The sequence below is a fragment of the Phoca vitulina genome, unplaced genomic scaffold, assembly GCF_004348235.1.
Source record: "Phoca vitulina isolate PV1807 unplaced genomic scaffold, GSC_HSeal_1.0 scaffold8, whole genome shotgun sequence".
NCBI lineage: Eukaryota > Metazoa > Chordata > Mammalia > Carnivora > Phocidae > Phoca > Phoca vitulina.
In genome coordinates, this window is record NW_022589711.1 from 51,164,942 (window position 1) to 51,188,639 (window position 23,698).

The following is a 23,698-nucleotide window of genomic DNA, read 5'->3' on the forward strand; positions in this document are numbered from 1 at the left end:
TACAGAAGAAAACCAAGAAGTTTATTAACATGTTCATCTCATATATATATATACATGGGAGAAACTCAGGGAAGAGTAACTCAAAGAGGTGGATTAGAATTCAGGGTTATATAGCATCTTCAAAAAAGAACAATAGATTTGTAATGACAGGACAAAAGAAAGCAGCTTTAGGCTTCCCCGGGGCAGCAGACCATGGGAAGGTAAATATATGGGAAACTAATGACAAAGGCTAGTTAGTTAAGGTTGTCATTTAGATTCCTCTGATGTCCTCTCCACTGGTTGTCCTGGATGATTTACTTTTGTCCTTCCTGCTAGAGAAGGGAAGAGGGACACCTTTGAAAATGTATGGCCCGCTTTTAGGGTCTGCTTCTCAACTGCCTACAGCTCGAAATAATCCTTATGCTACATATTTTGGGGTGACATATTCTGGCTTCTTCACTACGGACTCTGGTGGGTAATGTGTCAGTGTTGGTTAATCTTTTGTAACAAGTATACCACGCTGATGTGGACTCTTGATGGTGGGGGAGGCTGTGTACATGGCTGATGGGGAAGCTACGAGGGAACTCTCCAAACTTCCAGTTCAATTTTGCTGTGAACTGTATACTGCTCTAAAATGTAAGCTCTATTATTGTTTTTTAAATACAGAAAAGCACAAAGAAGAAAAAGATGAGGCCACAATCCTTCCACCTTTCTAATCTTTTTAAATGCATCTGCAGTTTTTTAAATTGGGAGAAATACATAGCCATTCCCCTGCAAAAAAACAGTTCTGTGCTCAAGACCCCAAAGCCATGAGGAGATCCAAAATGAATCCAATATTAGCTATTATTAGTAATAATACTATTAATTATTGATAGTAATGAAAATAATAATACAAGTGCTATAGTTTCTATCAGAAGATTTTATTGAAGAGTACCAACAAAGATGTATAAAATTCTTAAAATATTGTAATTAAAAATAATACTCATCTAAGTCTTACTGGCTCGGGAATGGATAATATGTAATACAGTGTGCTAACGGACCTCAAACATCTCCAAAATCCTCCAAACCTCAGTTTATAGATTAGGAAACTGATAAACAATGTTCCCTAAACCACCCAGCTAACACCTGGGGAAGAGGAGGTTCTAGCTCCAGTCAGCAGAATTCCAAAGTTTAGATGGCTTCTAAAGCCTGTCACTGTCTTCAACAGAACCTGCTAGAGAACAGTTCTGGTTGTTGAGGAATGATTAATTTTTCATGGGTCTTGATTCTGGGTATGAAAGGTGAAAAGATGAGGGATTGTAAATTAGAGTCAAAGCAAAAAGATGGTTCTAATCCTTTTTTTTAAGCCACATTAAAAAAAAATTGCTTGTTGAACACAGTGGACAACTTTACCATTTACAAAGGAGAGGGATGGACTCCATTTCCTAGCTCTACCACTAGTTTTCAATGCGAAGGTGAGCAGGAATTTGTGTGGATATCCTCTGTTCTGGTTCAGAAGCAATTTATTGTTACATGTGAATAGAACATTCATTATGTTAATGTATTTCCTAGTAAAAATGAATTTCTAATTAAATTATTTCCTAATGAAAACAAATGTATCCTTTCATTATGTTCCCTTTCCTATCTTCCCAAGCTTCCGTGAGAAGAATTGTAAACTCACTCCTTAGAATAGACGTTTACATAATGGATTCAAACGTTTCAAGATACCGGGAACCTTTATTCATTCTTTTATATCACTTTAATAAATCTTTAGTTTAAAACATCAATGTTGGAATTGGATTTGTGGTATGATAGGTAGAAAGAAGGCAAATGAATCAAGCATGGTTTTAGTTAGGAATCTGCCATGCTACAAAATAGTGTGAGAAATGACAACATTGCATGCTATTTTAAAAATAATCGATCCATTTTTTTAAAAAAAATCATCCAAAAGCTCAATGAATCAAAGGATCTGCTTAAAAGCACAAAATTCCTTTGAAACTAGCGTTGCAAGGAGACAGAAATCATTTTCAAACCCACCAAAATATGTCATTAGTTGGCCTCTCTCAGCTAATGGAAAAGAATCCCAGAGTTACCATCTATGTTTTTGGCGAATGAACTCCCACTTAAAAACGTCAACATTCCTTTCAGAATGTTTCTTTCAGTGTGTGAGGTTACTGATTTGAGACAGCTGTATGGCAGGGAAATGGGAAAAGAAAAGAAAACAAAACAAAACAAAACAAAACCAAACCCCGAAGGACCACAGGCACTAAGACTGACAGAAAAACTATGGTCTTGATTCTGCTTCAAGTCCCTTCCAGTCCCAAATTCATGATGTCCACGTTCTAGCTTTAATTTGGCCATTAACTTGCTACATGACCCTGGACAACTTGATTCTTTCCTTTATCCTTTGGAGTTCTCATATTTTCTTGTCCTTTTCATTTTGTTTGCAGCCTGGGAATCTTATAGTCAGTAGTTACTGTTTTTCCAATGTAAGAAGCTTTTTATATATCTTCTAAAGAAAACTCACCTGCTCTGAAACTCCTTCTCCATAACGAAGCAAAGTCACAAAATGCTCACAGTTGTTGACAAGTATGTCATATTCCACCTCCTGTCCAATAACCGTCTCTGACCGTTGCATGACTTCTTCCACAGGGAGAGGGGAGTAGGTCCCATCATATTTATTGTTTATTCTGTATGTGTCATTTCCCACAACATCCCTCAGCAGCTGCATCTTCACCAGGGCCTTCCTGCTGAATACAGACTTGGCGCTTGTAAATGATGCAGAAATGCCATCCTCTATAAGGAGAATTCTGGTTAGCAAGATCGAGTGACACAACCCAGTGAACCCCAACGCCATAAAATTGCAATGCCTCACCCTTGGAAGTGATGGAGTCACTGAAGCCACTGAAGGAAGCTCTGTTCCTAACTTATCACCAAACCAGAGGCCACTTAGTCTTGCCAGACTGAACAACTCATTCTGTAGTTTATCAATAACACTTAATACAATATGAGTGAGAATATAAGGAAACCCTTTGAAAATTTGTATCTGCCCATAGAGCAGACTGGGTGAGAAAAGTAACCACTCTTGAGGAATAAGATCTCTATCAGTTGGCATTATTGTTAGTGATCTTGGTATATATACCTAGCATAGCACACCTAAGATCACTGTCCACCTTTTTCTATAAAACATGCTCTTTTTCAGCATCTGAACCCTTCCAAACTAATATCTCTGGACCTCGACAGTTGTGCATTATGATTAGTAAGCTCATCCCAGTGTCAAATCTGTGCTCCTTACCCCTTCCTCTGCTTTTTATACCTGTCCTTTCAACTTGGCTTCAACTTGGGTCCAAATTTGCATGGTATCTCAGTCCTCTAAAGGGTCAGCTAGGGTCAACTGGGGCCCTGCTTTTGTCTTGACAGTTCCTTTTGGCCAAGAAAGTAAGTCCTGAAACTGAACCTAACCTAGTGGCTGCTGTCCACTAGATGTGGCCCCAGGCTATGCCCACCTGTTACATGCCCCACCTCCTGCCACTCTGTTTTAGCTACCTCAATTGGCAAGCATTTGCCTAGACTGCCAGGGATCATTGTCTTCTGGCAGCCACTGTCAGTATCTGAGCCTGGACAGATGATTGTTCAGTGTTCAGCTCTAACATCAGGCCCTGGTCCCTCTCCATCTGCTCGAGACTGCTATGCTTGGCTATTTGTTCAAGTAAATCATGAGAGGGGGAGTCTCCATATAACTGGTGTTTAGACACTCTTCCTTTTTCTACTCATTTTTTCCTACCTTCCAAGCTCCTGTTCATTCAAGCAGCATTTCCAGTTAATATCTTACACATTGAAAGTTCTCAAAGCATATATCTCCTAGTTAGAATTACTAAAATTTAAAAAAACTAGTCTGATGCAATCAATTTGCAGATGAGGATACTGAAGCTTGGAGAGGTAAACTGGGTTGCAAAATATGATGTGAGTAGTTAACAACAGAACCAGGAACTGGATTTCAGTCTACAGGATCAAAGCTCCATGCTAGAACCACATTAATATGGAGCTTAATGCATGAAAATAAGAACAGAAGAATCTCTTTATTATTTTTTAGATGTTAAAACTGCAGAAATAATGTAGCATTGCTTAATGTTAATCACTAGACTCCGCAGAAACTAATGGCTCTTTATCATAAATGTCACTTTATTTGCCATTTCTATCTCCAATACTCTAGAACAAGAGGCAAATATCTCAAAATGTTGCAAAACCCACTTCATTAAAAATTCTCGGATGTTTCCAAAATAGTAAGACTAGGATTATTAACACTTCTTTTTAAAGGTATCTTGAAGAAAAAAATGTTCCAGTCTAATTTAATTGCATACATTTTTTCTTAAAAAAATTAATTTGTGCTTATTTCTAAACATTTAGGAAATACAGAAAAACTACATAAATATGTAGATATAAATCACCCATTATCTACCCACCCAGAATTAACTGTTATTATTTTGATGTACTTCTATTATGTCTGTTATTAACACATGTATACAGATGCGTGTGTATGTGTGCATTCACGTGTATATATTATTTCTTTGCAAACTAGGTATCATATTACATACTGCATTTTTAATCTGGAATTTTCAAATAAATATCATGCAAGATTATTTCTCATGCAATTAAATGTGGCCAGAAATAAGGTTTTTTAATGGTCGTTAGAGTAGCTGTTGGCCTATCTAGCACCCCATCCCACAACTGTCTCCTTCTTTCTGGAAAAGATTTTGTGTGGGTCAATTATAGTATCTCACTCTCCTGGGCACAGGGATGATCCAGTGATGGGCATGGGATCCACATTAGACCAATTAGGATTATTCTCCATGCTATTTCCTACTGGAACAGGCAGGGATTAGCTCTCTCCTACTGTGTCACAGGAGTGTAAGAATGAGAGCCTGAGGATATTCATGGTTATTGGTTCAGCTTCCTAGAGAGACATTGTCTGAGAGAATTAAGACAACATATAGAAAGAAAATGCAGATGTGAGGCTTGATAATCATGTTCAAACCCCTACATGCAGGCATCCCTGAGGTCAGTACCATCTTTATCCTTTTTTGTAGTTTCCCTCAGTGAAGCAATGAATTTGCCTTTTTGCTTAAGCTAATTTGTGTTTGTTTTCTGTTACTTGCAACTAAAGAATTCTGTCAAGCACAGAATATTCTAATCTGTGGCAAAGTCATAATTCATTTAACTAGTCCCCTATTGAACATTAATCCACTGTTGATTTCTTTTTTGTACCTCTTAATCCCTCTCACATATTTCACCCATCCCCCTATCCCTCCCCTCTGGCAACTACTCATTCACTCTCTGTATTTATGAGTTTGTTTCTGGCTTGTTTGTTTGCTTATTTTTGTGAGTTTTTTTTTTTTTTAAATTCCACATGTAAGTGAAATCATATGGTATTTGTCTCTCTCTGTCTGACTTATTTCACTTAGCACAATACCCTCTAGGTCCATCCACGTTGTTGCAAATGGCAAGAACTCATTCTTTTTTATGGCTGAGTAATATTCCATTGTGTATATACCACATCCTCTTTATCCATTCATCTATCGATGGACACCTAGGTTGCTTCCCTGTGTTGGCCATTGTAAATAATGCTGCAATAAACATAGGGGTACATATATCCTTTCAAATTAGTGTTTTCATTTTCTTTAGGTAAATATATAGTAGTGGAATTACTGGATCATAGGAATTTCTATTTTTAATTTTTTTTTTTTTTTTATTTGAGAGAGAGAGAGAGTGAGAGAGAGCGCAAGAGGGGGTAGGGTTAGAGGGAGAAGCAGACTCCCCGCCGAGCAGGGAGCCCGATGTGGGACTTGATCCCGGGACTCCAGGATCATGACCTGAGCCGAAGGCAGTCGCTTAACCAACTGAGCCACCCAGGCGCCCTCTATTTTTAATTTTTTGAGGAACCTCCATATTATTTTCCACAATGGCTGCACCAGTTTGCATTCCCACCAACAGTGCAGGAGGGTTCCCTTTTTCTCCGCATCCTCACCAAACTTGTTATTTTGTTATTGTCTATTTTTTAAACTGTTATAAATGAGATAGAAGTAAACACTTATAAAGAATGTTATTCTACATCTCTATAAATATTTCTGAAGAATAAACTCATAGAAGTACAATTACAGGGTCAGAGCACATGAACTCTTTTAAGACTTTTAATACATATTATTAGACTGTTTTCAGGAATGATGTTAGCGAATTTCATTTCTTTCAACAGTATCCTTGTTTTGATTTCATTATAGCCTTATCCACACTGACTGCTATCATTTTTAAATATTTGCTAATGTGATAGTCATAAAATCTGTTATTTTATTATACAATTCCTAGATTACTACCTTTAAAGATAGGTATTGGCTTCTGCTTTTCTTCTCCTACAAACTGTTCATAGTTCTTTACCCATTTGTTTGTTGGGATTTTGGTGTTTATATATCCCCAGCATCTAGAGTAGCATTTGGCATATACTGGGTAATCTATAAATAAATGTTGAACAAATTGAAATAATTTGTGTGATATATAAAGACAATGACTCTTATTATGTTTGTGACAAATATTTTCCCCAGTGGATTATTTACTTTTTAATTGTGTTTTTATTTTCCAATCCAGAGGTTTTAAATCTTAATGTTAATTGGTCTTTGTGATTTATCCAATGCCACTTTGGTCTTAGTATGTCCTTCCCTAAACCTTTTTCAGATAGATTTATCTACTTTCTATATTTTGTTTCTATTTTGTTTTATTGCATGATTTCATTCATGATTCCTTCTTTTTTTTTTAAGATACCCCAATCAAATTTTTTTAATTAGCACATGATGTATTATTTGTTTCAGGGGTACAGGTCTGTGATTCATCAGTCTTACACAATTCACATCGCTCACCATAGCACGTACCCTCCCCAGTGTCCATCACCCAGCCACCCCATCGCTCCCACCCCCCTCCACTCCAGCAACCCTCAGGTTGTTTCCTGAGATTAAGAGTCTCTTATGGTTTGTCTCCCTCTGGCTTCATCCTGTTTCATTTCAAGAAAACTCAAAAGCTCTCAGGAGTTGCTGGAAACAAACCTTACCTAGAGGTGCTACGTTGATAACATAACCATCACCCAAGTACAGTGCCCAGTGCTGATAGCCAGAACGAAATACTTCAATCAAGTCCCCTGGCTGGGGGTTACCAGGATAGCTCAAACTAAAACAATCATTAAACGCCATCTGCAATGACAGACACAAAGAAGATCTAGCTGACATGACTTGCCAAAAGAAAATCCGTTTAAGACTACAATAGAAGTATACGGATACAGAATTTATTGGGATTGCATTCCTTATTAAAGACTTTAAACTCACACCACTGTCCTTTTCTTTGAATGATTCCATTATGTGCGCACAAGTGAAAAAGACGTGAGAAAGAATTTTATCTGTTAATTGCTTAATTTTCTACAGCAATGCTTCTCATCCTGATCAACCCCAGGGCTCCTTTACAATACTAAGCATTTTGTAGTTCTCTCTTTAGATCCAGAAATTCATACATAATATAATTTACCTATATACAAAATTTCAAAAGTATTAATAGGGTGCCCTATTTGGAATAGAAAGGGGAAATAAATTTATAATAATACCCATTTTATGTAAACACTAAGTCCGTGACTGTACCAAAAGCTATAATAAAGTGTCCATATGCTTGCACTTACTTAGCATGAAAAAGTCAGCATTCAGAAGCAGAAGATGAGAAGTCTTTCAGCCTTTCATATATCATCACAGTAAAATCAACAAACGGGGAGTGAGTGGATACTGATATTCTGTGCAAAAAAATACCTTATATTGCAAACTTACTCTATCATTTAACTTAACCAGAGATAAGTTCCAGGCTCAGATGAGTGGCCAGCCAGATATTCAGTCATACTGTAGGAAACAGGACACTTCTTCCTTGTGTCAAACTCTACTGCGCAGGAGTAGACTCTTCAGTCTCTACCCACTAAACATCAGTAAATACTCTTTGTCATGTGACAACCACAAACATCCCACAGATTTCCACCACTCCTCTACTGCTTCACTCACTGTCTGATTCTTTACTTACTGATTCCAGAAACAGGGTAAGGGAGCCATTGTAGAAGTGAGACAACTTGGAAGGTTGGGGAGTTCACCATGCTGATGAATATGTCTGAAAATTCTAAGTTTGGTGAAGTTTTTCTTTTTCCTTTTAAGTCAATACTTTTCAGAAAGAACATATAAATCTCTGACGGTTGATTTTTATGGAAGGTTACATTTTCTCTGTATGTATGGCACGGAAGTAGAATGACTCAGCAGGCGGAAGCCAGAGACATTCATCAATAGTCAAAAGGAGATTTAGTGCTATATCCATGTTGAATCTCTAATTGACAGCAGAGTTTCTCATCATCTCTCACTCTAATATAGATATGTATGCTCATTTACAAAATAAATCCAAGTGCCAGAAAGGGAAATTTCCAAACCATCTAAATTATAATCATAATAGCATAGGCTAAGGACTTGGGAATACAGACTATCATTTTTCTGGCACTCTAAAAGTCTTTTTTACAACACTTAATATTGGGAGGGTGTTTTCCCAAGTATTTGTGTGCCATCTGTTGAAAACTTCAATCATCACACTGTCACAGAAATGCAGCCAAATGTAAGCTGTCCATCTGCTGAAAAATAACTATTAAAACAACTTTATGGAAACCATTAAGTCTAACCACTCTGTCAAATATGTTTGAGTCTTATTAAGATGGAGTTCAGAATTTGGCCACATGGGCACTAAAAGGAAAAATAGATAATATACTATGAAATAAACAAACACATTTCCCATGAATAGGATTCAGCAAGCACACACAGCTGCCTACTAGAATTCAGGGACCTAGCCAAGCTTACAATAATAATCATCCTTTGAACAGAGAGCACTTTGTAGTGTAACACTTTTTTTTTCTTCCAAATGCACTATCTCAATTAACCCTATTTAACTTTTTAAACAACTATTTGAGCTTATTATGTTGTTATTCCATTTTATAGAAAAAAATATACAGTAGCTAATGCCAACTTTTGGAAAATTCCCATTGAAACCTTCATACAGATCACTTACATTGGGTTCCATCCCCATAAACCCATTGTTAGTTGAGAATATCATAAGTCAAAATGCATTTTATTCATCTAACCTACCGAACATCGTAACTTAGCCTAGCCTACCTTATACATGCTCAGAACACTTCCATTAGCTTACAGTTGGCAAAATCATCTAACACGAAGCCTGTTTTATAACAAAGTGTTGAACATCTCATGTAATTTATTGAGTGTTGTACTGAAAATGAAGAATGTGGTTGTACGGCTGCGTGAGTACAGAACGGTTCCTGATGCGGGGGGAGCGGTGGTGAGCTGCAGTGACCAGGCTTTGTGGACTGGCCGGAGCTAGACAGCCGACTGGTAAAACAGAGGTGGCTGTTTGTCAATGTTGAGAAAGTGGCTCATGGCTTTTGTGTGATTTTAGTTTCTTATCCTTTCAGCCACAATAATTCTGGGAAACGGATATTCCACTGCATGACTTTAATATACTTAACACATTTTCAATTCTGACATATAGTTTGTAAACTGATTTATGAAGTGTAAGTTAATTGATTTCATGAAGCTTATCATATTTATAATAAAGGATGGTAGGATAACAAGGGAAACATTTCATATGAGTAACCACTCAAGAAACTAAGGGAGGAGATTGGAGGCTAATATGTAAGGGAAAAGTGAGTTCCGGCACCAAGCGCTAAGAATCACAGCAATTTACTGCAGAAAAACACCTCAGACATTACCTAACCCACTGCTCTCCAAACTTGTTCTTAGCAGCAGGGCCTTGAATTAAATCAAATATCAGATGAACCCACAAAAATATAAAACACAAAAGGAGCTCTGCCCTGGATGAAGTCAGGAAGGAGCATGGCAGTCCATCTGCTTCTCATTGCTGCTGCTACTGAGCTTCTCTGGGGCCCCAGAAATTCTAGGAATGGAGTTTGAATAACACCCATCTAGTCCTAACACAGCCCCTCATTTTCAAGATAGAGGAAATAGTAACAGGTGGATAATTTGACTTGCCAAAGGTCATATGCTATTTTCAAAAGATTTTCAACAAATAGTGTGAGAGCAATTGAATATTCATTGCAAAAAAACAACAGACAAAACAAAATACAAACCTCTACCTAAGTCTCATGTCTTATGCAAAAAAATATTTCAAAACAGATCATGGAATTAAATGTAAAACTATAAAACATAGGGGGGGAAAGCACATAAAAGAAACTCTCCAGGATCTAGGGTAGACATGTTCTTAGTCTTGATACCAAAAGTACTATCCATAAAAGGAAAAACTGACAAGTTGACGTCCTCAAAATGTAAAACTTTTGCACTACAGAAGATCCTGTTAAAAGTTCAAGAAGACAAACTACAGAATGGGAGAAAATATTTGCAAACCACATATCTGAGAAAGGCCTAGTATTGAGAACATATAAAGAACTCTCAAAACTCAAGGGTAAAAGAGCAAAGAATGCAATTAGAACATGACCAAAAGACACAAAGACATTTCACCAAAGAGACACAGATGTCAAGTAAGCCATGTTAAACATCATTAACCATTTGGAAAATGCAGATTAACACCACAATGGGATAGCATCACACACTTATCTGAAGAACTAAAATAAAAAATACAGACCACAGAAAATGCTTGCAAGGATGCACAGTAACTATATCACTCATTTGCTGGTGAGAATATAAAATGACATAGCCACTCTTGAAGCAATACAGCAATTTCTTTAAAAACTTGTAACTACCATATGATCCAGCAATGTACTCCTGGACATTTACCCCAGAGACTGAAGACAATGAAGACTTATATTTACACAAAAACCTGTACATGAGTGTTCACAGCAGCTTATTCATAATAGTCAAAAACTGGAAACAGCCCAGGTGACCTTATAAAAAGGTGATCTATAAAAAGGTCACCTGCTCTAAATTGTGGTATAGCCATACCATGGAATACTACTAAGGAATAAAAAGGAACAAACTATTGATAAATGCAACAACCTGGATGAATCTCCACAGAATCATGCTGAGTGAAAAAAGCCAATGCCAAAAAGTTAGATACTGTATGATTCTATCTATAGAACATTCTTGAAATGACAAAATTATAGAAATAGAGAACAAATAGTGGTTGCCAGGATTAAGGAAGTGGTAAGAGGGAAATGGGTGTAGCTATAAAAGGGCAACATGAGAGATTCTAGAGATGATGGAAATGTTCTGCATCTCGATCACGTCAATGCAATAACCTGCCTGTGGTATCACACTACAATTTGCAAGATGTTACCACTGGGGGAACTGGGTAAAAGTACAAGGGATCTCTCTGTGTTATTTCTTACAATTGCATTTGAATCCACAGTTACCTAAAAACAAAAATATTAGTAAAAAAAGAGACCAAAGCTTTTTTTAGATATAGGACATAGAAGAGGACAAATATTGAGGCAGATTTCAGCTGTGTATGAGGAAAACTTCATTGAAAGTGATCCAACAATGGAACAGAGCATCTTGAGCAGATAGCAGTCTGTCACTGGGAATGTTTAAATACAGTCAGGGTTGATAAAAATTACATTCCCACAGTGGTGGTGGAAGGCGAGGGTGATTAGGGTAGGAGACCTTGTAAGGTCCCTTTCAGCTCTAATGTTCTCTCCTTCTGTTTCCCGGGAACGGTGTTAAGTGTAATCCTCAAATCAACACCATGAAGTAGAGATAATTATTTCCCCCATTTTAAAGATGAGGCTTATGATGTTCACAAGCAGTTCAGGAACTTACCCAAAGTCACACAGTGAGAAAGGGCAGAACCCACACCTGGCCCCAGATTAGCCTACCTCCAAGATCAGGCCCCTGCTCCTAACTGCTTCTCCTCATTCACACTGTACTGTCTCCATTACTGACTTTTCTGCAGCACTTCTAGCACACTGTTGGACCAGTTAGCAACTGTGAGCTGGTCATTATGATCACCATCTTACAGATGATGATTATGGTCATTATGATCACCATCTTACAGAGGAACCTGAGGCTCCAATGAGTTACCTATCAGACCTAAAGTCACAAAAGTAGTAAATGGCAGAGATAGAATTCAATTCCAGGTATGTCTTCTTATTCCAGCCTGCACGCTCCTTCTTTATTACTACTGATTAACATCATTAACCAAAGGAATTGCTACTAAACAACATTTCATATTTTCCCTCTTCTCAGAAACCCATCACATGGAGAAGCTGCGAAAGCACACAGAATGTATATTTCATGTAACAACACAGAAAGTTTTTAAACATTTATATGCAGAACCAGAGAGTAATGGGAAATGGACCTTGGGGAATCCCTAATCTTCTTCAGGAGAGATGTCAAGGTGGGGCTAGAAGCATCTAGAAGGTGCCTAGACTCAGACCTTAGATAGACAGCTATAACCTGTCTGCTTGGGTAATTTGATTTACATGGACCACATCTACCCATTTCATTTGGGCACAAGAAAATGTGCTTCATAAACATGGGATGACACAGAACCAATGAAAGACACATTTATAAAGGCCTCTATTACAATCTGTGTGTGTCACCGTTAAGATAAAAAATACTTGGTTTTAACAGTTCATCTGCAGAGAATTGTTTGTCTAGTTCATAATAAGGAGTGGCATGAAGGTAAATTTGTAATCTTTGTACAAGAAATTTCTTGTTTCAACTGCCAAAACAGGCTACCTTGTTTAAAGCTCCTTGTTGGTCCCCCTAGATTCATCTAAAGATATAACTGTCCCCTGCACAGATAGGGACAGGCTGATGACCTGCTGCTCATGTCCATGAGGCCACCTGTGTTACAGGAATACTAAGAGCACTTTTCCCATAAACTACTCCCAAGAATGCAATGCTGTTGGAAGTCTGAAACACTACCACAGACCATCCCCAGTCCAACAGTCTTCCAATTCGATTTGGACCTTTTCCCACTTCAGCTGCATTTTTAAAATTTTTTAATAGATTTTATTTATTTATTTTGCAGAGGGAGGAGATGATAAGAGTGAGAGCACAGGCAGGGGGAGGGGCAGAGGGAGAGAGAGAAGCAGGCTCCCCGCTGAGCAAGGAGCCCAACGCGGGACTCAATCTCAGGACCCTGGGATCATGACCTGAGCAGAAGGCAGGCGCTTAACCAACTGAGCCACCCAGGTGCCCTCAGCTGCATTTTTTCATCCATGGTCCCACTACACTGAGATGGCTCCATGAAGCCCCGCACTCCCAGAATGGCTACTTCACAGCTCCTCAGAGCTGCAAGGCTCTTTGGTCCCACATCCTCACTCGACAGCTGAGGAGATGAGCCATCCTCCCTACCAGATGAATCATCTTCCCTACCAGATGAACCATCCTCCCCACCAGATGAACCATCCTCACTCAGCCACTGCTTGGAATCCCCCCAAGGCTCCCCACTACTGACTTCCATCTTGCCCGCATATGTTCATCCCTACATTCTAGGAAAACCAAACTATTCTTTATTCCTCACACTCACCTGGAATTTTGTTGCTAACACCGAACCTTCTACCTGGAATGCTCTGCCCCTTTCCAAATACCCCCCAAAGTCCCACTCTTAGAGATCCAGGTCAGATGCCACCCCTCCCCAAGGTCTTCTTGCAGTCAGCCGGAAATGACATCTCCTTGGGAGTTTCCACTGTGCGTTAGCAAACCCCTATTGCGTCTCCCACACCTGCATCAGTTACTCGTGTCCAGGGAATAATCTCTTCGGCTCAGTATGGAGGGCTGGTTCTTGTTTGTCTCTACACCTTCAGTTTCTAGCAGAGCGCCTGACACAGATAACTGCTGAGCAAATATTTAATGAATGAGGGAATGAGCAGCCCAAGCCCAGGGAGGACAGAGTGGCTGGGTTTTTCCAGCACATAAATCATATTAATAGTTCAGAATGCCAAAGTAACATCACCATCCCCCAAATCTAATATTTTATAATACTAATTACTTGTTTTATTATCCCTATTCATTCAGTGAGAACGATAGGTTTAAAAAACCTCCTAAGCAAGACCAGTTTTCTAGTCTTGGTGCTGCTACTTAATAGCTGTGCGACTTGGGGACTGAGTCTCTCCCTGTGGACTCGGTTCCTCCATTTGTAACAAAGAAGGGTATGGATGCTCTCTACTGGTCCTTTGAGTTTTTCACATCTGACAGGTGGTGCAAACAAGGTTGTCTGGGAGCCTAGAGGTCCTCCCCGCCATCCCCAGCACACCTCGCTCAAGCCCGGGGGCGTCTTTCCCACCGGTGGCAGCTGCCGGGGTCCTGGGGTCGCCCTGGCCTCGCAGCTGCAGTCCCTCTGGCTAGCGGCCACGGGCCCACTTCACCTGCTCTCGGGAGAGGTCAAAGCGCAGCAGCCCACCACCGCTCAGCGCCAACGCCAGCCCCGCCGCGCGCCCCGGCGCCCCCTGACGCCGCCGCACACGCTCGCGGCTCCCGCCCTGGCCCGCGCCCCCGCCGGGGTTCACAGCCCTCACTCGGAGGAGCCCCGACAAGGCACCTGCCCTGTGCGCGCGCGCGCGCGCGCGCACACACACACACACACACACACACGCAGCGGTCAAAGCGCAGCCCCAGCGCAGAACCTGACCGATGACGGCGGCCCCCCGCCCCTAGCCACTGGGACACTCTTGCATCAGACTTTCTATGGTATCAAGGATTGTGCTAGGCGCAGCAATTTCTAAGTTTACATGTCTTGTCGAGCCCGGAAATGTTCGTGGACATTCGTCACGAATGCACAGTGCACCGCTAGAAGTATACACCCTTCTAGCGCTGCACAAATTCCTTTACCCAGGAAAGGACCCTCAGTGCCTGTGTCCCAGGAAAGCATCTCGGTCTTTAGCTCAGCAAAGGTGGAAGGAGGGAGTGGCCTTAGAAAATTTCCCTGCTTCCCACCACACACACCCCTACACAGTGAGGGCTTATGAACCTGATCCAGAGCCCAAGGGCTATGAGGACACACATGGACCCCTGCTCCCTTTGGACCCCTCCCTATCACAACCCTCTAGCCTAAGATCAACTTCAGAACGGGAAGAGGAGAGAAAAGAGAAAGGAGAGAGGAAGGACTGCCAACACCTCCACAGCCAGGTACTAGTTTCTCCCAGTGCAAGTTTACCTGGCTCCTGATGGAATGGGGCCTTCTTTAAAGACAAGCCACTCTCCGGCAGCCCGTTCCCCCCCTCACCTCTTCTGCCCTTCCCCTACCAAAGGTCGGTTCTGCAGGTCCCTTATTCAGCATGACTTAGGTGCATGTGACAGAGCAGGGCCTAACTGACCCTCTTTTAGGCCAGATAGGCCGGCAGAGGCTTCCAGGAATAAAGCCATGCAAATTTAAAAATAAAGCTGGGCATGAAGAGTATCCCTTTTCTTACTGCTAAAAAAGGGAGGCCAGGAAGACTAGCCAGCTAAGTAAGGAAAGCCTGGTGCACTGCTAAGTGAACTTTTTGGAGCTCTGTACAGGACTCTCCTTCAAACAAGTCGTAACCTAGATTTTTACTCTGATTTAAATGGAATCTCAGCTAAAAGGAAGGATTTAAAGGCTGAAATAGCTTGCTAATTTTATGTGTTTTGCCACAGTGGGATAAGAATTATGTAAAGATGCAGCTGCCTTTATAAAGGAATCAGGTTCTGTTATGAAAATTAAGGGTGAATCTGCATGGTTTGAAACTGGGTCTGGTTTTGGCAACTTTGGAGACATAGAGAACGTAGAAAGACATGGAAAGCATGAGGGATCTAGATATAATCACTGGCAAAGTGGAAATTAGAACACTTGAGAGATTGTAGCTTTGGGTGATTTTTTTTTTTTTTGAGCTTATATTTTTATTACATATTTCCTATGTAATATATTTTTAGAGTTCTAAGCTGAATCAGATATGCCTTTTAATACCCGTTGAATGTCTCAAAGAGAAAGCCATAAACATGGATTTGCTTTATGTTCCCTAGCTATTTCAATTGAGTCATCACTGAAGGAAGTGGTTCATGATTTTCTACAGGAGAGTTATTGTGAGCATTTATAAAGCCATCCTGCTTATGAGTTAAATTTATTATGTTTGCCAGGTTAATCTGTTTTCTCTAATCAGACACTTAATCATCCAGGCTCCTCTCTGTATTATGGATTCATGAATGTGAACGAAGGAGGATTGCTCAGTCAGGACAGAATGATAAATTATCATTTCTTTTTGGGGGTATTTGTGATTAAATGCATCATAATAGAATTAAAATGAAATAAATCTTATAATTTTACTTCTAGATCCCTGCCAGGTATAGATAAAATACATTCAGTTTAAGAGTAAATTCAATTTGATGCCTGAGTGAAATTTGTAGGAAAAACAGAGAGAGGTTTGTAGTTCAGGAGAACCCTGAGTTCTCTCTTCCTTTCTACAGACTGGAGTGACAGTTAATCAATCAGTGGTATTCTATGGATGAGCAGTCCAGAATTCAAATTTCTAGTCAGAAAGAATGAGGAATTAACCTTGGGCAGTTATAACCAAACTTTACCTGAATCCAGCGTTGTAATCCTGGGATCTCATGGGCTGCACATGGTATACAATGGGAGCTGATGTCAGCTTATCACCAAATCACCGTTTTCCATTACTTTGGCTATTCTATTAACTGAAGCACCACGTGCATGGCACCCTCAGTTATTGTCTACTTGGGTTGAAACAGTTGAAACACGTTGAAATAAGCCTAATGGAGATGATTTCATCATGTTTGTTGTTAAATGAATAAAGTCCACATTCTAGCAAAAGCCTGGTGATTTAACAAATCATTATTTGCCTTATTAATACATGGAGACTAAAACCAATTGGCATTGTGTGATGTCAGCGTGCTCAAGACAACTTTTTTGTGTGTGGATATTTACACACACACACACACACACACACACACACAATCGGCAAAGTACTTTCATATCCGTGGTCTCATTTGATCCTCACAACAAACCCATGACTCTTCAGGTCCTGGCAGTTGCCCTTGAGGCCTGAGCCATGAAGCTCCTCACTCATTGTCTGTGGGGATTGGACCAAGACCAGGCCTCTTAGTGGAGAGTTCTTCCTCTACCCAGACTCTCTTTTGTATTGGACAGTGAAAGCGAAGCCTTCCTTCTAAATTAAACAAACAAATAAAACAAACAAAACTAGAAAGACACCCACGTGCAAAACACCACAAAAACAAAAGGCCTGTACAAATATGAGATAAATGAGGTCTAGAGCAAAAAACGGTCTTAAAAAATCTCCTAGCCTCGGCTGAGATATTTGCTGAGGTGACACAGAGTCTGTGGGCTAGGTGAGCATAGTGAGAGTTGAGACAGCCACTCAAATAGTCCCACTCCTGCACCCCGAAATCCATGTTATTAAAGTAAAAGCTTTTTTCTTGACTGCAATATCCAGGCTCATGTCTGTTCAGACTAGATTTTTATACAAAGTGCTCGAGCCTCTCATTCTGTCTGCTTTGTATAGTCTCAGTCAGTATGATCGGATCTAGAACCTGTTTCCCTAAAGCGTCCTCATGCAGTGCACATCCGGGCTGTGCGATCTCTCTAGGATTACTGCTTCTGAAGGGTCATGTGCTTTTGAAATTACTGAGCTTGGTAAATTAGGCTGAACGAAGTCTCTGGGGCCACCAAGAGGATAGGTAGAGAAAAGAGCAATTTAATGAAGCCCAGGTCAGAGGCACACAGAAGGAAGGAAAGGGGTGTACTTTCTGTAGAAGAAGTTGCCTGCATTCCACCAAAAAAACACAAAACAAAACAAAAAAAAAACAACAGAAAAGCCCTGACCAGTGAGTTAAGAGTCTTGGGTTCTAATCCCAGTTCTACCACTTGCTAGCTGTGTGACATGGCACGTGTTCCTTGTGTGAAATAGGAAAAATAACACATAGCCTGCCATTCTCATAGATCTGTGGAAAGGTCTTTAAAATATACAAAAAGCTTATTATGAGTAAGAAAGAATAAATTCAAATTATGCTTGGTCAATAGATACAACACAGGATAACCTTGGAAATGACACTTAAATTTCACCATATTCAGGGAGAGAAATGGCTCAATATTATATTCCTAGTCCTACTTTCCCTATTTGCCTCTTCCCATTTTAAATTCAGAGCCAGTTGTCTTATTTATTAATTGTAACATTTACATAGTATAAATATCTCTCACTTAAAAGTGATACTGACAATGTAGTTAAGCCTTTATTGTCTTTTATTAGTCTAATAAATGAAAGCACATCACCAAAAAGAGGCCACAGATATAAATGATTTCAGGGACTTTGCCCTAAGGGAAAATCATACAATACATCTGGGAAAAGGTAATTCTGACTTGGTCCTCTATAAAATGCTAAATTTCTGCATAAAATCTTACAACACAAGTGTTTACAGGACTCTCGGTGACAAGAAAAGCGATAGTAAATGCGTCTCAGCACTAAAATTCCTGTATCCATGGAAACCTGTGAAGTTCTCTAAGCACACACACGCAGCCTACGGATTTATTGAAGGGCTGAGGCAGCGATCAGGAGGTTACTACGCCGTGCAAAGCTGACAGATTGCTGGGAGCTGCTCAGCCAGCACAGGCGTGGATGTTTTTCTCCTGCTAAGTGTAATTACAGAGAAATTCAGAAATCTCAGCCATGATGCAGGAAAAAAAACATGTTTATATATTTATAGGTACTTCTATCTCTCAGAATATGGTGTCCTTAAGCCAGATATTTGACCAGAAAAGACTTGAGAAACCATCAGCGTTTTCTCCCCTCCCCCTCAAATTTTTAGCTACGTTCAGAAAGTCTTTAGATTTTCCATGTGGGCAGATTCAGATATTTCTTGATTGGTGGGAGAAAATGCCATGAGTCTTTATCAGACTGATTATTTCTGGGAATTTGAATATGTTCCTGGTCAGTGCTTCCAAATGTATAATTGCTTTAAAGGCAAAGAGCATAAAAACTTGGGAAAGAAAGAATCTTCTACAGATATTTGAAGTGTTTACATAGCCAAGGACCAATATTCTGATAAAATAAAAGGAATAATATTCTGATAAAATAAAAGGAATAGAGGCATATTCACACAGTGTTCTATTTTTTAAAACATACATATCATCTCATTTAGGGCCAACATCAGTCTTAATGGGTGCTGTTCTCCCATTTTCCCTTTCATTACCAAGTCCTGGATTCTTTCTCAAATATTATTCTAGATTTTAATGACTTAGAAATGGTGTGTGTTTTGGTTGAAATACACTGAAACAGGTAACACTGTTGAGTTCTTAAAAAGATGTTGTGTTTTGGGGCGCCTCTGTAGGTTAGGTGCCCGACTCTTGATTTCCGCTGGGATGGTGATCTCTGGGTCGAGTGACTGAGCCCCACGTCGGGCTCCATGTGCTCCGCATGGAGTCTACTTGAGATTCTCTCTCTCCCTCTGCCCTTCCCCCAACTCACATGTTCTAAATAAATAAATAAATAAAATCTTAAAAAAGAAGAAAGACTGTGTTTTATCCTCACGGAAGTTTTCTCTTTAAAAATATTTTCATGTTTAGTTCTCTGAAAATGTGCTGTCCAATATGGTAGCCATTAGCCGCATGTGACGACTGAGCATTTGAAATGTGGCTTGTCTCATTCTGAAATGATAATATTTGAATATATTGAGGTAAACTAACTATATGACTTTAATTCACCTGTTTCTTCTTACTTTTTAAATGCGCTTACTAAAATATTTAAAATGATATATGTGGCTAGCATTCTATTTCTATTGGACAGCTGTGCTCTAATGAAGCTGTCTCCAGCCTCCAAAAGGGGTCTTTTCCTCATCATTTCCTGTGTACCAAATTGGCTCATTCCTGCAATTAGCCTGCCATACTTTTCACCACAATAAAGAGATTAACAGCACTGATTGCTTTCACCTAAAAAAAAAAAAGTGCTTTACATTAGCCTTTTTCTGAGCCAGGTTTCTCTCCTTTTCTCCCATCCAGGTCTCCCTGGCAAAATTCCAGTAAGCAAATTGACCCCGTTCCTTTTCTTTGCTTCCAGAGAGGCAATGAGGCAGAGCACCTGCCCTGGGAGACCCAGGAAACCCTGCCCTTGCAGGATGCACAGTTTGCCAGGGAAAGAACACTGGATGCGAGACAAAATCTGTTGAGTACCTCGCAGGAGAGGGCCACTCCGTGTTGAAATTGGCTCAGCCACTTCCAACTGTACTGGAAAAATAGCTGAAGCGATTTTATATTATTATCTTCTTTACTTACTGTAATCCGAATGCTGATTGCAACCTGAGTTGTAATATCAATACTCATGAACTGGCTGTGTGACTTTTGTCAAATCACGTAAGCTCTCCGGGCCTCGGTTTTCTTTTATTCTATTCTATTTCTAATGGACTTTAATAATTAAGAAAATGTTACAGGTAAACTCTGGCCTAAGAGTACATAATGGTTCAGGACTCTAATGACTCTGTTGGAATTTGTAAAATGGGGAAGAAAAGAACATCTGAAGAAATAGCAGTTTTGCTTCTAGGTCTATCAGGAATACTTTCCCTTCTAAGTAGGAGGACACCACATTAATAGTGGCTTAAACAGGAGGAGTTTAGTATTTCTCATGTATTAAGTCTGAAGATAGGCCCTTGTTGGACTAACACCCTGCATGGAACCCCATCAACAAATCTTGGTGATTCGACCTTCAAAACATATCTAGAATCTAACCTTTCTCTCTCCCTCACCACCCCCACCTATGGCCAGGCACCATCATCTCTCGCAATATTTTTCTGTCTCCCTGTTTCCTCCCTTGCTCTTTTTTTTTTAACATTTCTATATCCAATGGCCAAAAACTCTTTTTTTTAAACACCAGAAAGGAAGATTTAAGTACTATGTTGTTTTCCTGCACAAAATCTTCCAAAGATTTCCTTATGTCCTTCAGAATGAAACCTAAAAGCCTTACCATGCTTTTCCAGCCTCTAAATGATCTGGATGCCTGCTATCTCTCTTATCTCATTCCTCTATCTTCCCTGTTGCTCACTCAGTTCTGGCCTCTCTGACCTTCCTGCTGCTCAGGGCCTTTGCATATGCTATTCCCTTCTCCTGAAGCACTCCTTCCTATGCCCCAAATATCTGCATAATTAGCTCCCTCACTTCCTTTGTGTCTCTCAAATGTCACTTTATCAGACTTCCCTTTATCAACCTATATAAAATGTCACCCCATCACTCTCCAGATCTCTTATTCTTCTTACTATTTTACATAGCTCTTAACTCTAGCTGGTATATATTTATTATTGACTGTGTTTCCTCCTACTAAAATGTAAGTTCCCTGTAAACAGAGACTTGATTTATTTTGTACATATGAACATATGAATTCCCAGCACGAGTACAGTGCCTGGTACAAAATAAGCATTCAGTATATGGTGGTTGAATGAACACTTGAGCAAGTGAATGATATCAAGCCCCTCTGTCAGTGTCTTTGCAATCCCCTTGGTGTTCTCCTCCTTGCTGCAAGATGGCTGCAGCTCTCCATCCATCATGTCCTCACACAACCACCTTCAGAGGTAGGAAGCAGTGGGGACAGAACTTTTTCTTTCTGCATTTCTCTCTTAACAGGGAGACAAGTACCTCCCCTAGAATCTTCCAGGAGACTTTTGTTTAACTTTTACTGACTAGAACTGGGTCAAAGGCTACCCCAGTCTGAAAGAGAGGTGAGAAAGTATTTGTTTGTTTGTTTTTTTAACCTTGAGAGAGAGAGAGAGAGAGAGACGGGCAAGGGAGAAAATTATGATTAATAAAATCACCAGGTCAGTAAAATGCCATGCTTACTATTACCCCGGGTTATATCACATGGTTGATTGATAAGCCGTGAGATCCAGAGGTGAGAGTGCTTTCACCTTGTAATGCTCCTACTATTTCCACCCTTCACATCTTGAAAGTGTAGCCATTTATATGACTTATCTTTCCAATGTAATTACTGTTTCATTAAACAAAAACATTTTCAAATAATTATGTGGGGAAAAAATACTTAGGTAATTCTACTAGAGAAGGTTGATAGAAGAGTATATTGAAGGGAGAGCTGGATAGACAGATGAAGGAAAATGACCAAAGACATGCATACCTTAGAACAGGACAAAAGGAGAAAAGCTGAGGAAAGTTCGCTCTGCTGAGAGATTGACACAATCATACTGGTAAAGGAGCTGGAGGGTGAGACTGGGGGGGTGAGGCCAGGAGCCAGAGGTGATACTTTCCTACTTGATTTCACGTCCTTATTCATGCTTTGCAAAAGAACCAAGACCAGCTTTTTAAGTAATGTTGTAAATCACACCCTCAGAGTGTTGCATAGGAATTCATTTTTCCTTTTAAATAACTTCCCAAAGCTCAGTTCTGGGCAGGTTAATGCTGTGACTCATGACGGTATCCTCCTAGTTCTAAGGGAATCTGGAAGAGACACTAGGATTGCTGTACCCAAATAAACTCTCTTCACATCTTTCATGAGCTATCAATGGCTTAATATCTCAACTGCAGCATGAAGAAGTGTAGTTCAGGTCTGACGTGTGGGACAATAGATGAGAAAGCAACCTGTACGGGACTCCAGATCAGGAGAGGAGAGGCCAGGAGAGCCTCCTTACCTTTTCATCTCAAGCATTCTGGCACAGAAGAAAATAATGGCTCAGAGTCCCAGAAGCCTGGAATCAGAAGGTCTGAAAGGTACGGATGTCAGCACTACCAGAGTTTTGCCTCAACCCCACCTGATGCGATCATGCAGACATTATGTGATCCTGCTCTTCCTGCCTATAGCCATTCAAGGAAGAAGAGCTTTTCACGTTTCGTCATGACATTTAGGATGACATGTGAGGTAGACATTTTAAAATAAATGACATAGGAATGCCTAGCCACTTAGATATCTTTTGCAACAAAGAATGGATGAGAAACAGGTGAAATAGAATTAATGAAAATCACCGCTGGCTGTGAAATCTTTTGTCAAATGTGACGTCTGGGATAAGGACACAGGCTCATTGCCCTTCATTCACACATAGTGCATCTTAATATCAAACTGGCGCTTTCTCCAATCTATTAAAAACTGGCTTTCAGTTGAATTATCAAAAAGAAAATAAAAAGAGACTGGACAATAAAGGTCAACACATTGCCCTTGAGATCATTGATTCTCCACCAATTTCTAGTGCTTGTCATATATGAACCCTTGGCCAGGCTGTGCTGTGAGAGGTCAGAAGAAGAGATTGCCTGGTTTTCTATGGCAGCTTAGCCACGCATAGCACTGTGGCTGTGGCAGATCACTTCACCTCTCTGTTCCCCAATTTTCCTATTTTCTATGAAAACCTCCTTTTTTTGGTTAATGCAAGGATTAAATAAATTAATAAGTAATAAATACTTAGAATAATGCTTGGTAAATGCTATGTAGGTGTTAGCTATTCTTATTATTACTGCTGCTACCCAAAGTAGATATGTGGTCAGTGAGTGGACACTTGAAAAATATGGTGGAAACTTTGACGAAGTAGATTTAAGGACAGAAGAAACATAAATATTTTCTAAGTAAAAAAGAATGGCAAAACCCATTAATAAGACATTGTAGAATGTGATTTATTTCAAAAGATATAAAAAACATTGCCTTGCATAAAATGGATCACAGGTGCCCATTTCTCTCTGGTTTGGACTGTACATAAAACTTGACTCATCACTGAATTGGCTGGAAAATTGG

At 39.9% G+C, this 23,698-nt stretch overlaps 1 protein-coding gene across 3 annotated transcripts in view; it reads right to left on the bottom strand.

The window, feature by feature from the left end:
- The window catches only part of PLAAT1 (phospholipase A and acyltransferase 1), a 199,930-nt gene that overhangs the window by 4,050 nt on the left and 172,182 nt on the right, over positions 1–23,698 (bottom strand). For 2 of the 3 annotated variants that reach the window (XM_032406901.1, XM_032406902.1), the window contains 2 exons: positions 7,052–7,190; positions 2,486–2,754 (listed from right to left, as the gene is read on the bottom strand). In XM_032406901.1, the coding sequence (XP_032262792.1) occupies positions 2,486–2,754; positions 7,052–7,190 (408 nt within the window). Of the gene's footprint in view, positions 1–2,485; positions 2,755–7,051; positions 7,248–23,698 lie in introns of those variants that run through there. The other variant, XM_032406900.1, reaches the window with a different exon arrangement.